The sequence below is a fragment of the Gigantopelta aegis genome, chromosome 12 (assembly GCF_016097555.1).
Source record: "Gigantopelta aegis isolate Gae_Host chromosome 12, Gae_host_genome, whole genome shotgun sequence".
NCBI lineage: Eukaryota > Metazoa > Mollusca > Gastropoda > Neomphalida > Peltospiridae > Gigantopelta > Gigantopelta aegis.
The window spans coordinates 45,123,998-45,137,880 of record NC_054710.1 but is presented as its reverse complement, the minus strand read 5'-3'; the positions used below and the strand labels follow the sequence as shown (position 1 = coordinate 45,137,880).

Below are 13,883 nucleotides of genomic sequence, written 5' to 3'. Positions count from 1 at the left end.
TGAAGAAGAGCCTGCGTGAGCTGAGCGACGTTGTTTAGAACGTTGACACACTTCCTGACCCTCCTGTCCAGCTCGTCCCAGAAACAATCGATCGGGTTCAAATCTGGACTGTAGGTTGGACAATCGAGCACTGGGACATTGTTTTGGTTGAGAAGTTAAGACAAACGCTCGCAACGTGCAGCCTTGCATTATCCTGCAGCAACGTAAGGTTGCGCGCATGAATACGTGGAAGGGCGTGAGGCCTGATGATCTGATCCCGATATCTCACAGCTGTAAGATTACCCTGGATGACCACGAGAGGTGTTTGCATCTCATGAGAAATCCCCACCCCACCCCCAAACCGTCCCCTCCACAAAAACCCCCACCTATAACAGACCCTTCCCAAATCTCTCGTTTTCCTTAAAGGGACATTCCTGAGTTTGTTGCACTGTAAGATGTTTTCGAAAAATAAAACAGTTCTATGATTAAACTTACATATTAAATATATGTTCTTGTTTAGAATATCAGTGTCTGTATATTCAATGTATTTCTGGCCATCTTAATATTTGTATGAAGCCCAAACTGGATTTTGTCTTCAAATAATATTTTGTTAGGAAATAAAATGAAATTTAACCTAGTACAAATAGTAGAATGATCAGAAACTCGTTTAATTAAAAGTCACTAATATGTTATGCAGAAAAATATATTTGATATGTAATTACAATAGTTAAAAAGTCTCTGTTAGTCGATAACATCTTAAAAATTGCAGCAAACTCAGGAATGCCCCTTTAACGCACGCTTCTGAATATCGCTCACCACGGCTTTCGTTGATTTTATTAAAGTGTTTGACCATATTGACAGATCACTTCTTTAATGCAAACTTCAGGATTTGGGCATCCACAGAAACATGTTTAATGTTTTGCTGGCTATTTATCATAACGTAAACATCTGTGTTAGAGTAAATGGTCATACAACTGATTGGTTTCAAGTTAACTGTGGTGTAAAACAAGGTTTCCTTTTATCACCTTTGCTTTTTAACTTACCTATGTCCCTGCAAAATCTTGGATTAAGTGTTAATATCGATAGAGAAACGGTCAGTGTGCTGCTATAATACAAATGATATTGTTATCTTAGCTGGAAATTAGAAAGACCTCCAAATGCTTCTAAACTGTCTTGGTGAATGGTGCCTTGATTATAAAATTAATATAAATGTGGAACAATCAAATGTAGCACATTTCCGTAATCCATCGACACAGTTGTCCCAAGTCGTGTTTATGTGCGGTTCAGTGATGTTAGACTAAACCAACAGATACAGGTCTTGTGCTAGATGAAGTTTTAGATTACAGTAATACGGCTAAAGCTCTCTTTGCTAGTAGAGCACTAGGTCTTCTTATTGCTCAAAGTAAAATCATTGGTGGCATGAATTTTGATGTATACTCTTCAAAAAAAAAAACGCAAAAGGGTACAAATGGGTTATAACTCCGATTTTATGTTTCCTACCGGTTCATGCTTTGTGAATATAAGGTCATTGCATGTCCCAAACACATTCCCACGGTTACATTCGATAAAACGCAGCTACTGTACAATAAAGTTCCAAAATGTGAATATTCGCAAAAACGCAGCCACGTGCAAACCATGTCACCACTGCACGTGCGTTGTCTGCACGTGCAACATGAACACCGACAGTATAAAAGAGCAGGGTGTTCGCTTGCCTGGCCTCTGTATCTGGCCGACAGTTGACAATCCAGGACATGCCACGTCTCAGTGAACCGCAGAGAAACAATGCCATCGGCCGACTAGACGCAGGCGAATCCAGAACGGCCGTTGCCAGGGCATTCCATGTGTCCCCAAGCACCATCTCCAGACTGTGGGACCGTTACCAGCAACATGGATCAACACGTGACCTCCCTAGATCCGGTCGACCACGGGTCACTACCCCCGGGCAGGACCGCTACATCCGGGTACGCCACCTTCGGGAACGATTGACTACTGCCACCTCCACAGCCGCAGCAATACCAGGTTTGCGCAGGATATCCGACCAGACCGTACGGAACCGCCTACGTGAGGTAGGATTTCGTGCCAGACGTCCAGTTCGAGGTGTCATCTTAACACCACAACACCGTCGACTCCGACTGCAGTGGTGCCAGATTCATCGACAATGGCCTCAACTGCGATGGAGACAGGTGTGGTTCAGTGACGAGTCCCGATTTCTGCTCCGACGTCATGATGGAAGATGTCGCGTGTATAGGCGTCGTGGTGAACGTTATGCGGCAAATTGCGTGCAGGAAGTGGACAGATTCGGCGAGGGTAGTGTCATGGTGTGGGCAGCCATCTCACACACTGGCAGAACTGACCTGGTCCACGTGCAGGGCAACCTGAATGCACAGGGCTACATTGACCAGATCCTCCGGCCACACATCGTTCCAGTTATGGCCAACACCAACGCAGTGTTCCAACATGACAACGCCAGGCCTCACACAGCACGTCTCACAACGGCTTTCCTACAGAACAACAACATTAATGTCCTTCCTTGGCCATCGATATCACCGGACAAGTGGGCAAACTGGTAAACTTAGAACATACAGACATTTTAAATGTGAATATTTTACTGAATTTTATGTGTCAACTCTTTTGCCAGGAATGCATAGAAGTGCTGTTTCCAAATTTAGATGTGACGTTACACCTTTAAGGATAGAAACTGGTAGATATGAAAGCCTACAATTAGAGGAACGATCATGCGCTATGTGTAAAAACCTTTTAATTGAAGATGAATTTCACGTTTTAATGAAGTGTCCTCTTTATGATGATCTTAGATATCCGCTGTTTTTAGAAGCTAGTTTTTAATTGACGATTTGTATCAAATGTCAGAAGAAGACAAATTTTAGGGTTTTTTTTTAGCGATTCACGTATGTCTGTTTTATGCGCCAAAACCTGTCATTATATTTTTAAAAACACGTAAATGGGTTTTATATGGTTAATTCATGTCATATATATGTATATATTTCAACACGTTTATCTCTACTGTGTATTTTATTACAATATGTACTCATTTAAGCAATTTTTTTCCCGTTTTAGTCTCTCGTAACTCCATAAGAAGTGGCCTTCTTATTATTTTATTAAGAATGTTTATAAAATATGTATCTGTCTATCTGTCTGTCTGTCTGTCCATCTGGCCTGCAATGCGAGAACCGAAACCCGTTAGTGAATAACACACGTCTCCAGTGGGACACGGGAACACAGCCATTGCAATCGACGTTGACGTCGCATGGATGTACGTTGAGTTTGCGATTTAGTGAAAAAAAACCTCAACTTTCAAATTTCACTTCTGACCCCAATCGTCCTTCAAGATATTTGGTAGTCCAATTAATTCACTATTATCATATAACCATTCCCCACAGCTAATATACCTTACAATTTTGGCAACTGTAAATTGTTATTAGAGTTCCCCTACTTTTTCGAAGAGTATATACACACATACACACACACACACACACAACATACACACACACACACACACACACACACATCGTGCATACATACCTGTGAATGTGAGAGACGAATATTTACATTATCCATGCAAATCAACGATGTCGGACAACTGCAATTGCCAAGTTGCCATTTCAACGATGTTGGACAGTTGTTGCATATATCAAAATAGGCTCCCCAACAACACAGCGAACTGCACGATAAAGACTTTAAAAACCGGGTTATTTCCTTTTAAAATGTATTTGTTTATTTATTTTAAATCAGAATGCAGTCATTCAAACATTTAAAAACACCACATGTTTCGGACACAGTCAGTACACTACTTCGGCCATTCTAAAAATCAGAATAGGCCTAATCGGAATTTCAAATGAGCGACACATTCAGCTCCGACTGGATTCCAACACGTCCCGACCTGGCGTGGGCAGGATCAAAGTTGACTGATATTAATGTATGCACGTGCAAACGCAGCACTGTTGAATACAATTCATGCTGTTCTCTAAAACAACGGTGGAGCTATTTTCATATTACATAGGGCTTTGGTTCAATTGTGCTCGGTTGGTTTGACTTTTATCATAGTTCCCACTAAATTCCGATCGCCCAGACAACCCAGAGGTGTGTGTCCCGGACAGCGTGCTTGAACCTTAATTGAATATAAGCACGAAACTAACACGAAATGAAATCTAAAACCGCCAGTTACTTGTTAATGAGATTCAGTGACAGGAGGACGGGGACGGCGGCTGTTTTTGCGCTATTGCTTTGAATTGTCATTTTGTGATAGCTAATTAAAAAATAAATCGATTCTGGAACAGGTGCTGGCTGTGTAAATACTAAAAAACAAACGAAAGAAATGTTTTATTTAACGACGCACTCAACACATTTTATTTACGGTTATATGGCGTCACACAGATTTTGAGAGGAAACCTGCTGTCGCCACTACATGGGCTACTCTTTCCGATTAGCAGCAAGGGAACTTTTATTTGCGCTTCCCACAGGCAGGATAGCACAAACCATAGCAATTTGTTGAACCAGTTATGGATCGCTGGTCGGTGCAAGTGGTTTACACCTACCCATTGAGCCTTGCGGAGCATTCACTCAGGGTTGGAGTCGGTATCTGGATTAAAAATCCTATGCCTTGACTGGGATCCGAACCCAGTACCTACCAGCCTGTAGACCGATGGCCTAACCACGACGCCACCGAGGCCGGTCAAAGAAACCCACAAAAAAAACAAAAAAAACAAAACAAAAAACAAACGAAGCACGAATATATTTTATTTTTATTTGTTTGTTTGTTTTTTGTTTATTATTATTTTCAAAAAAGAAAAAAAGAAAAGAATTGATTAACACATATTTAGATTACTTAAGGCCCGGTTACACTGTCAAAGATTGTCTGGCCAGATTCACGACGGATGAAAACCTCATGGATAACACCGGATAGTGGTCTATTCGCGGTCCCCTACGGATGCACCATGGTTTAACTACAGTTTTCGACGGATAAACCAAGGATTATTAAGGATAGGGGTTAGTTGACAACGGGGAGATCTACGGGTCGTTACGGGTCGTTACCGATTACTCAAGGATCGATAAAGTTTAGTACGGACTACAACGGATTGTCACGAATTATACTGTATCGTATCCGTGGCTCACCCGGCGTCCTGATCCTTAATCGGGTCTTAACGGACAAATGTAGGAAACCCTCAACATTTTTCCATTAGTAGCAAAGGCTCTTTTATATGCACCATCCCACAGACAAGAAAGCACATACCATGACCTTTGATATACTAGTCGTGGTGCACTGGCTGGAACGAGAAATAGCCCAATGGTTCCACCGACGAGGATCGAAACCAAACCGTAATTACAAACAGATTATAAGCCTGATTTGAGTTTCCTTTTCATTTCGCTATACTTTAACATCATTTCAGGGCTGGATTATTGGAATCAAAGGACCGGCCTTTATGGACTTGCAGCAGCTTGTAGGTGTGGGAACAAGCAAAGGTGCGGCATTTTTCACAGCCGCCGGAGTAGGGGGCGTGGTCGGGTCCCTTGTGGGCGGAGCTCTGTACGACCGATTCAACCAATACCTGGTGTTGTTTGTGTCCATGCTGCTGTACGGAGTAACGTGCGCGCTGATTCCCTTGTGCAGGGAGTATTGGTTGATGGTGCTCGTGTTTCTTCTCCACGAGATGTCGACAGGTGCAGTGCGGTCAGGTGAGACAGATGCATTCAAACACCTAAACACACACACACACACACACACACACACACACACACACACACACACACACACACACACACATGTACGCACGCACAAACACGTACAAAAACACACACATACATACAGTCTCTCACACACGCACGCACAGAGAGAGAGAGAGAGAGAGAGAGAGAGAGAGAGAGAGAGAGAGAGAGAGAGAGAGAGAGAGAGAGAGATATGATCCATTCACCTAATTGGACAAAGGCCGTTATATGTGCTATCCTGTCTTTAGGAAAGTGCATATAAAGGATCCGTTTTTGCGTTAGGGAAAATGTAGCAGGTTTCCTCTGATGACTATGAGTCAGAATTACCAAATGTAGCAGGTTTCCTCTGATGACTATGAGTCAGAATTACCAAATGTAGCAGGTTTCCTCTGATGACTATGAGTCAGAATTACCAAATGTAGCAGGTTTCCTCTGATGACTATGAGTCAGAATTACCAAATGTAGCAGGTTTCCTCTGATGACTATGAGTCAGAATTACCAAATGTAGCGGGTTTCCTCTGATGACTATGTGTCAAAATTACCAAATGTTACACATCCAATAGCCGATGATTAATTACTCAATGTACTCAAGTGGTGTCGTTAAACAAAACAAACAAACAAACAAATAATTACCATAGTGTACTGGTAATTGATTATTGTCGTTTCATTTCTTCAGTATTATAACTACCTCCTAGTAAATCATATTCTATGTGTGCTGTTTCTTGTGTTAAACGACACCACTAGATCACATTGCTTTATTAATCATCGGTTATTGGGTGTCAAACATTTGGTGATTTTAACATAGTATTTTATGTGCACCATACCACAGACATGCTAGTACATGCCACGGCCTTTGATATACCAGTAGTGGTGCACTGGTTGGAATGAGAAAAAGCCCAATATCAGGACACTGTAAGATGATTTGTGCTAAAGGAAATGGAAATGCTTTATTTAATGACGCACTCAACACATTTTATTTACGGTTATATGGCGTCGGACATATGACTAAGGACAACACAGGTATTGGGAGAGGAAACCTGTTGTCGATACTACATGCATCATCCCACAGACAGTATAGCACACACTACGGCCTTCGAAATACCAGTCGTGCAGCACTGGCTGGGGCGAAATAGCCCAAATGGGCCCACCGACGGGAATCTATCCCAGACCGACCGCGCATCAAGTGAACACTTTAACACTGGGCTACAGCCCGCCCCTGTACTAAAGGAATATTTCTCTTGTGTCTTTTTAGGGTCTAACGTGGAGATCGTGAATGTGTGGGGTGCGGGGGCGTCTAAGCCCTACATGCAGGGCCTGCATTTCAGCTTCTCGCTCGGAGCCGCCATCTCGCCCCTGTCTCTTGAACCCTTTCTGTCAACAATACCCTCCCGACTCGACGAAACTGTGATGAACACCACATATCCACGAACATCTGAGATAAACACGATAGTCTCTACACAGCCCACAAATCCAGAGTCAAAAATATTTTACGGGTTTCTCATCGCAGCTGTCATAGGTTGCCTGTCTTCTTTGGTCTTCCTAGCGAAATACTTCACCACAAAGATATCACGCGGAAGCTCACATCAGGTGAATGTCAGCGAAGTAGGAATAATGATGGAGACGAAGGATGGAGACAGGATGAAAATCCAAGACGTGTCCACGGATGATGAAAAACACGACGAGGAGGTTGCCAAGAACATCACGAGGCGTCCCATTCCTAAATGCGTCATCGTCGGTGCTGTGGGCCTTTTCTTCGCCTTGTATTTCTTTCTGGACGAGGTAGAGGACACGACACCGTCCTTCATGGCCACGTTCGTGGTGGAGCAGTTCAAACAGGACAAGAAATTTGGAACTCGAGTCACGGCGGCTTTCTTCGCGTCCTACTGCGCAGGTCGTGGTGTGGGGATGTTGATAATCGGCTTCATCACGCACGTCCAGCTGTTTTCCATCTGCAGCGTTTCGCTCATCCTCGGCCACGTCTGTCTTTTCCTCTCGGGTTGGTTTCTGTGGGAATGGGGGTTGTGGGTGGGCGTCATCGTCATCGGTTTGGCCATATCGGTGATCTTCCCGGCCAGCCTTACGTGGACAGAGAAGGAGCTGACCCATCTGTCAGGGAAGCTGGTGGGCTCCGTGTATATCGCGCTGTATGCTGGCGGGCTGGGCAACCCTCAGGTGATCGGAGCAACCATGGAGATGTACAGTCCACTGTGGTACAATTACGTCTTGCTGACAGAGGCGGTATGTTTCGCGTTCGTCTTTGTCATACTGGTGATATACGTCAAAAAGGTCATTCACAAATACAAACTTCCTACAGAAACGAAATAAAATTTACATCCTAGGCCTTCCATTGAAGGGACATTCCTGAGTTTAATGCACGTTTTAAGATGTTATCGACTAACAGAGACTGTTTAACGATTGTAATTACATATAAAATATAGTTTTCTGCACAAAATATTACTGGCTGTATATTAAACGTGTTTCTGAATCAGAATGATTTGGCTTTGTTTCAAATACACTGAACATACCCTAAGATAGCTTAGAAGTTGTGGTATGAATACATCACAAGCTGAAGCAGAAGGTACATTGCTTGACATAAAGGGGCAATTCACTACTGGAAAGTTCAAGTTATCCCTTTTGTCATACATATTAGTTTGGAGGCATCTGTCGCTTTGAATAGCTATGCATAGATCGAAGTGTGAAACTATTTAATACCTTCAGGTTTTTCTTTTATATCTACCTCTTGTGAGTAAATCACTGGAAGACAATCTGTTATTCTGCTATAATACCTTCAGGTGTTTCTTTTATTTCTAACTCTTGTGAGTAAATCACTGGAAGGCAATCTGTTATTCTGCTATAATACCTTCAGGTGTTTCTTTTATTTCTACCTCTTGTGAGTAAATCACTGGAAGGCAATCTGTTATTCTGCTATAATACCTTCAGGTGTTTCTTTTATTTCTACCTCTTGTGAGTAAATCATTGAAAGGCAATCTGTTATTCTGCTATAATACCTTCAGGTGTTTCTTTTATTTCTACCTCTTGTGAGTAAATCATTGAAAGGCAATCTGTTATTCTGCTATAATACCTTCAGGTGTTTCTTTTATTTCTACCTCTTGTGAGTAAATCATTGGAAGGCAATCTGTTATTCTGCTATAATACCTTCAGGTGTTTCTTTTATTTCTACCTCTTGTGAGTAAATCATTGAAAGGCAATCTGTTATTCTGCTATAATACCTTCAGGTGTTTCTTTTATTTCTACCTCTTGTGAGTAAATCATTGGAAGGCAATCTGTTATTCTGCTATAATACCTTCAGGTGTTTCTTTTATTTCTACCTCTTGTGAGTAAATCATTGAAAGGCAATCTGTTATTCTGCTATAATACCTTCAGGTGTTTCTTTTATTTCTACCTCTTGTGAGTAAATCACTGGAAGGCAATCTGTTATTCTGCTATAATACCTTCAGGTGTTTCTTTTATTTCTACCTCTTGTGAGTAAATCATTGAAAGATAATCTGTTATTCTGCTATAATACCTTCAGGTGTTTCTTTTATTTCTACCTCTTGTGAGTAAATCATTGAAAGATAATCTGTTATTCTGCTATAATACCTTCAGGTGTTTCTTTTATTTCTACCTCTTGTGAGTAAATCATTGAAAGGCAATCTGTTATTCTGCTATAATACCTTCAGGTGTTTCTTTTATTTCTACCTCTTGTGAGTAAATCACTGGAAGGCAATCTCTTATTCTGCTATAATACCTTCAGGTGTTTCTTTTATTTCTACCTCTTGTGAGTAAATCATTGAAAGACAATCTGTTATTCTGCTATAATACCTTCAGGTGTTTCTTTTATTTCTACCTCTTGTGTGTAAATCATTGAAAGATAATCTGTTATTCTGCTATAATACCTTCAGGTGTTTCTTTTATATCTACCTCTTGTGAGTAAATCATTGAAAGGCAATCTGTTATTCTGCTATAATACCTTCAGGTGTTTCTTTTATTTCTACCTCTTGTGAGTAAATCATTGAAAGGCAATCTGTTATTCTGCTGTTATTGAATAATTAAATTTCAGTTACAATCATTACAATATAACGTCATCCCATTGGTCCAGACGTAGCAACGGGAGGTTTTTTCATTTCTTGATGAATGTAAAATTTTACGTCGCCAGGGGACGTCATATCTAATGACGTCATTTTATATGGACAAGTTTTCTTATTGAGCGTTATTGTGTATGGAATAATTGAAAATAAAGTATGAAGCTTTAGTGTTATTATTAGCAAGTATGATTCAAATGTATTTATAAGTATTGTCTATTATTTCCTGGCTATGAACAAAAACAAACCATCTGCAGACACAGTGAGACGGCTTCATACCCTGATGAACGTAAAAGAAAGGACAGACAATACTTAAATGATATAAAATCATCAATATAGCAGAAAGTAAAGTTAAAAGTTTTAGCCGGATCCTTTTCGTTTGATTTAACCAGATTAGTCAGATGTTCTATCAGATTCATATGTGTAGAGAAGCAAATCGTAAGTATAGTAGTCAATCACAGTTCGTGCTCATGCAGATTCCAATATTTTTGTCTACATGTCCTATTCCCAAATTTGATATGTTGTCAATGAGGATGTCCAGCAACGATTAGTCCCTCTTAGGTTAGAATACAATATGATGTGTGCATGAACCATCAGAGAAAACAATTATCGGATGTTCTGCTAAGGCGGCAATATAATATCGAATTTGCCACATATGTTGGTCAAGATTCCCTCTTAAATGGAAATTAAATTGTAATTAAAAAAAAAAATGTTTTGTTTAACGACACCACTAGAATACATTGATCTGTCCATCATCAGCTATTGGATGTCAAACATCTGGAAATTCTATATACAATCCTACAGACAGGATATCTCAAACCATAGCTTGTGATATACCTGTCATGGTTCGCTGACCGGAAGGAGAAATAGTCCACTGTACTTCTATCCTAGACTGACCACGCATCAGATGATCGCTTTACCACAGGGCTACACCCTGTCCCTTTATGTACCACGGACACTGTTTGTGCGCATGCGTGTGTCCAGGCGTGTGTGTAGAATATTATGCTGAGGGTACAGGCACAGGCAAATATTCTAAGGTGTTTGGGTCAGCTTTCCATATTAGAAAAAAAGAAGAAGTGCTAGAATCATAAAATGATTACTACTGAAACATCAAAAGCAATATGTATTTTATTAATAGTAAAATGTAAATATATACAATTTTCTATATTTAATTTGTGAACTCTGTGTACAAAATAACTCTAAATATAAAAATAAATACTTAACAAACACCGGGAAAGGCGAGTCGAAACATTTGCTGTCATATCTGTATGTAAGATGTACAACATTTGTCTCGATGTGTCGAATAAATATATAATTAAAATTAAGAAATAAATAAACATAAAGTAAAACGATATTGGTATGTTGCAATTAATAGGCTTATCACTAACTCGATAACAGAAAATATTTGCAAATAGAGAAAACAAGTAAAACATCATTGTTATAATGTGTGGCTATGATGCTTCTATTACCGGAAACCAAAATGGCTAATAAATAAAGAGAGGCTATGTAAATAAATAACAAACAAACTATACTAACACACTATGAAAACGCAATTTGGTTTTAATGTGATACTAACAAAACTATCCAGTGTATATCTATGAATGTATTACTATAACATGCTAAGGTGTATTCCCGCATGCCAACGTGAGTTTACAACAAGAATTTTTCTTGCAATTAACACAAACTGTGAAAAATAAAAATTTAGTGTAAAACTTAAAAAGTGTGCAGTATGTTCAGAATACTTTGCACATGCAAACCGCATACGTTGGACGCATAAAAGGCACAGATTGATTGTTGGATAAGTCAATGTGAAACAATTCCACGACTCGGCAATGGCCAGAGGGAGCGAGCATTGGGAATGTTGGGTGGTGGAGGTTCGCAACAACGGGTAGCTAGGAATTTTTAAGTGCACCCTTCAACAATTTCAAGGTTGAATAAGCGATATAACCTGACCAGAAGTGTTTGTGACCGTCCTCGACCAGGCTTAACGCAGAGACAAGACAGCCAGATAAGGAGAAACTATCAACGTAACCGCTTCTTGTTAGCTGCAACAACAGCCAGAAACACGGTAGGAAGTCAAGGGATGAAAATAAATCCCATTACGGTAATTCCACGACTCAGAGCAATTGGAATAAGACCTTACAACTGATGGTTTCTTCTTATCTGTCTGTCTTGTCTCGGAGTTGTAACCGGAAGTTGGCCTGGTCGCGAAAACACCGTAGCATGTTATACTGATACACTCATAGATATACATTATGGGCTGAAATTCGAAATTGTCAAAACACATCTTCATTTAAAAAAACCCTATAAAACCCGATGTCCCATGCGTTGCGCCATACTATTCATGTAGTAATAGAAGAGAAAATGTATTACATACCAAGTTAAGACACAGGTGTAGCGATTTAAAAGCAGACTTTTATTGTGTTGGTCTTAGCACCGATTCCTCGTGCAGTTGTGGATATAATTTTGAAAACAATTATCGTTTTTTCTGTGAATGCATTTTATATGAAAGGCAAAGACGCACTCTCTGGAATTCATTGCAAAGATTTCGTCCAATAGATTTACAACTAGTTTTAAAAGGTAAAATTCTCTAAGTGAATAAGACATTAACGAAATATTTTTTTCATGTACTTAAGTATATAAATGAAACAAAACGTTTCCCTAATTAGTAAATAAAGGATGGATCTTTAAAATTATTACTATTTATTTATTTTATTGCTATTATGATTATTTGTGTAGCCATTACGTAATCATTGCGATGCCTTGTTTGTGTTTTGCGTTTTCTTTAATTATACAACACATAGAATACTTTATTGCACATCTTTTTTCTGTTTCCTTTATTCTTTCTTTTTTCCATAATATTTATTTCTGTTCATATTTAAATTGCAAAAATATATTACTGTTGTAAAGTGCATGTATTATGGAAAAGGCCGAGTAAGTTGTATAACTTGTGCCTAATCCATTTGTTCTTTAAAAAACAATAAAATATGTTTAAATCAAAACATTAGATTTTTTAAGTGTCGAATTAAAACCAAATTGCGTTTTCAAAGTGTGTCATTATATTATTGAAAAATGGAACGTGTCATGTTGCTAAGATGTGCTGAGATCGTGGTTAACTAAAGATTAATGTCTTGGTGACCTTTGGTTGTTTAAGTGTTTTATTTTCGAAAGGATCAAATAACGTGTGTATTTGTGTGTGTGTGTTACGCGTCTGAGACATACTGGCAGAGAGAGAGAGAGAGAGAGAGAGAGAGAGAGAGAGAGAGAGAGAGAGAGAGAGAGAGAGAGAGAGAGAGAGAGAGAGAGAGAGACACACACACACACACACACACACACAGACAGAGACAGACAGACAGACATACACATAGATGCAGAGGAGAGGGGGTACTGAGATACGTGAAATAGAGAGTAAGAGGGCGATAAAGACAGCAAAGTTCAATAGTAAACAAAATCATTTAAAGCAGGTCTTGAGCACTGTATTACCAATAGTTACCACAAGACCACAACAACGGCACTGACCCGCCAAAAACACATATCATTTACATTGCTTGTACCAATTAAATTTCATAATATTTCATGGTATATTCCTCTTTTTTTTTATTTGTCCTTACATGCAAGTACTTTTTCTGATGCATACATATGGACTTATTAATGGATACTGGGAATACTGTGAAAATACTATGCTACTAATTTAACACATTCACTAATAGCATAAAGAATGAAAATATATATATTAGCTAAAAACAAACATGCATATTGCGTATACTAATTATGCTAATTCAAAAAACGTATTAGATAATTAAAAGGTAAAATTAATTGTACATGAAAAGTTGGCCATTGTTTTAAAGGGACATACCCTAGTTTTTAAACACTACAGAATATTTTTTCTCTATTAGAGCCGTTTATTATTACTGATTTCAAACATTACTTATATTGTATTCTTTGAATTATCCATTTCCGTAGAACTGAATTGTTTCTGGTCATCCTGGTTTTTCTAATATCAATTAATGCATATTTCATATTTTTAAAAACGCACGTGCGTCTGAGAAGTAACGGTTTATTGACTCGAGTTCTAGTCTATTCTTAAGGATATTTCCCGTT

At 39.3% G+C, this 13,883-nt stretch overlaps 1 protein-coding gene across 1 annotated transcript in view; it reads left to right on the top strand.

Moving 5' to 3' along the window:
• Positions 1–9,803, top strand: part of LOC121386933 (sodium-dependent glucose transporter 1A-like) — a 36,809-nt gene extending 27,006 nt beyond the window's left edge. The window contains exons 3-4 of the mRNA XM_041517984.1: positions 5,385–5,670; positions 6,953–9,803. Coding sequence (XP_041373918.1) covers positions 5,385–5,670; positions 6,953–8,025 — 1,359 coding nt within the window. The 3' untranslated portion in view covers positions 8,026–9,803. The remainder of the gene's footprint in view (positions 1–5,384; positions 5,671–6,952) is intronic.
• Positions 9,804–13,883: the final 4,080 nt, after the last annotated feature.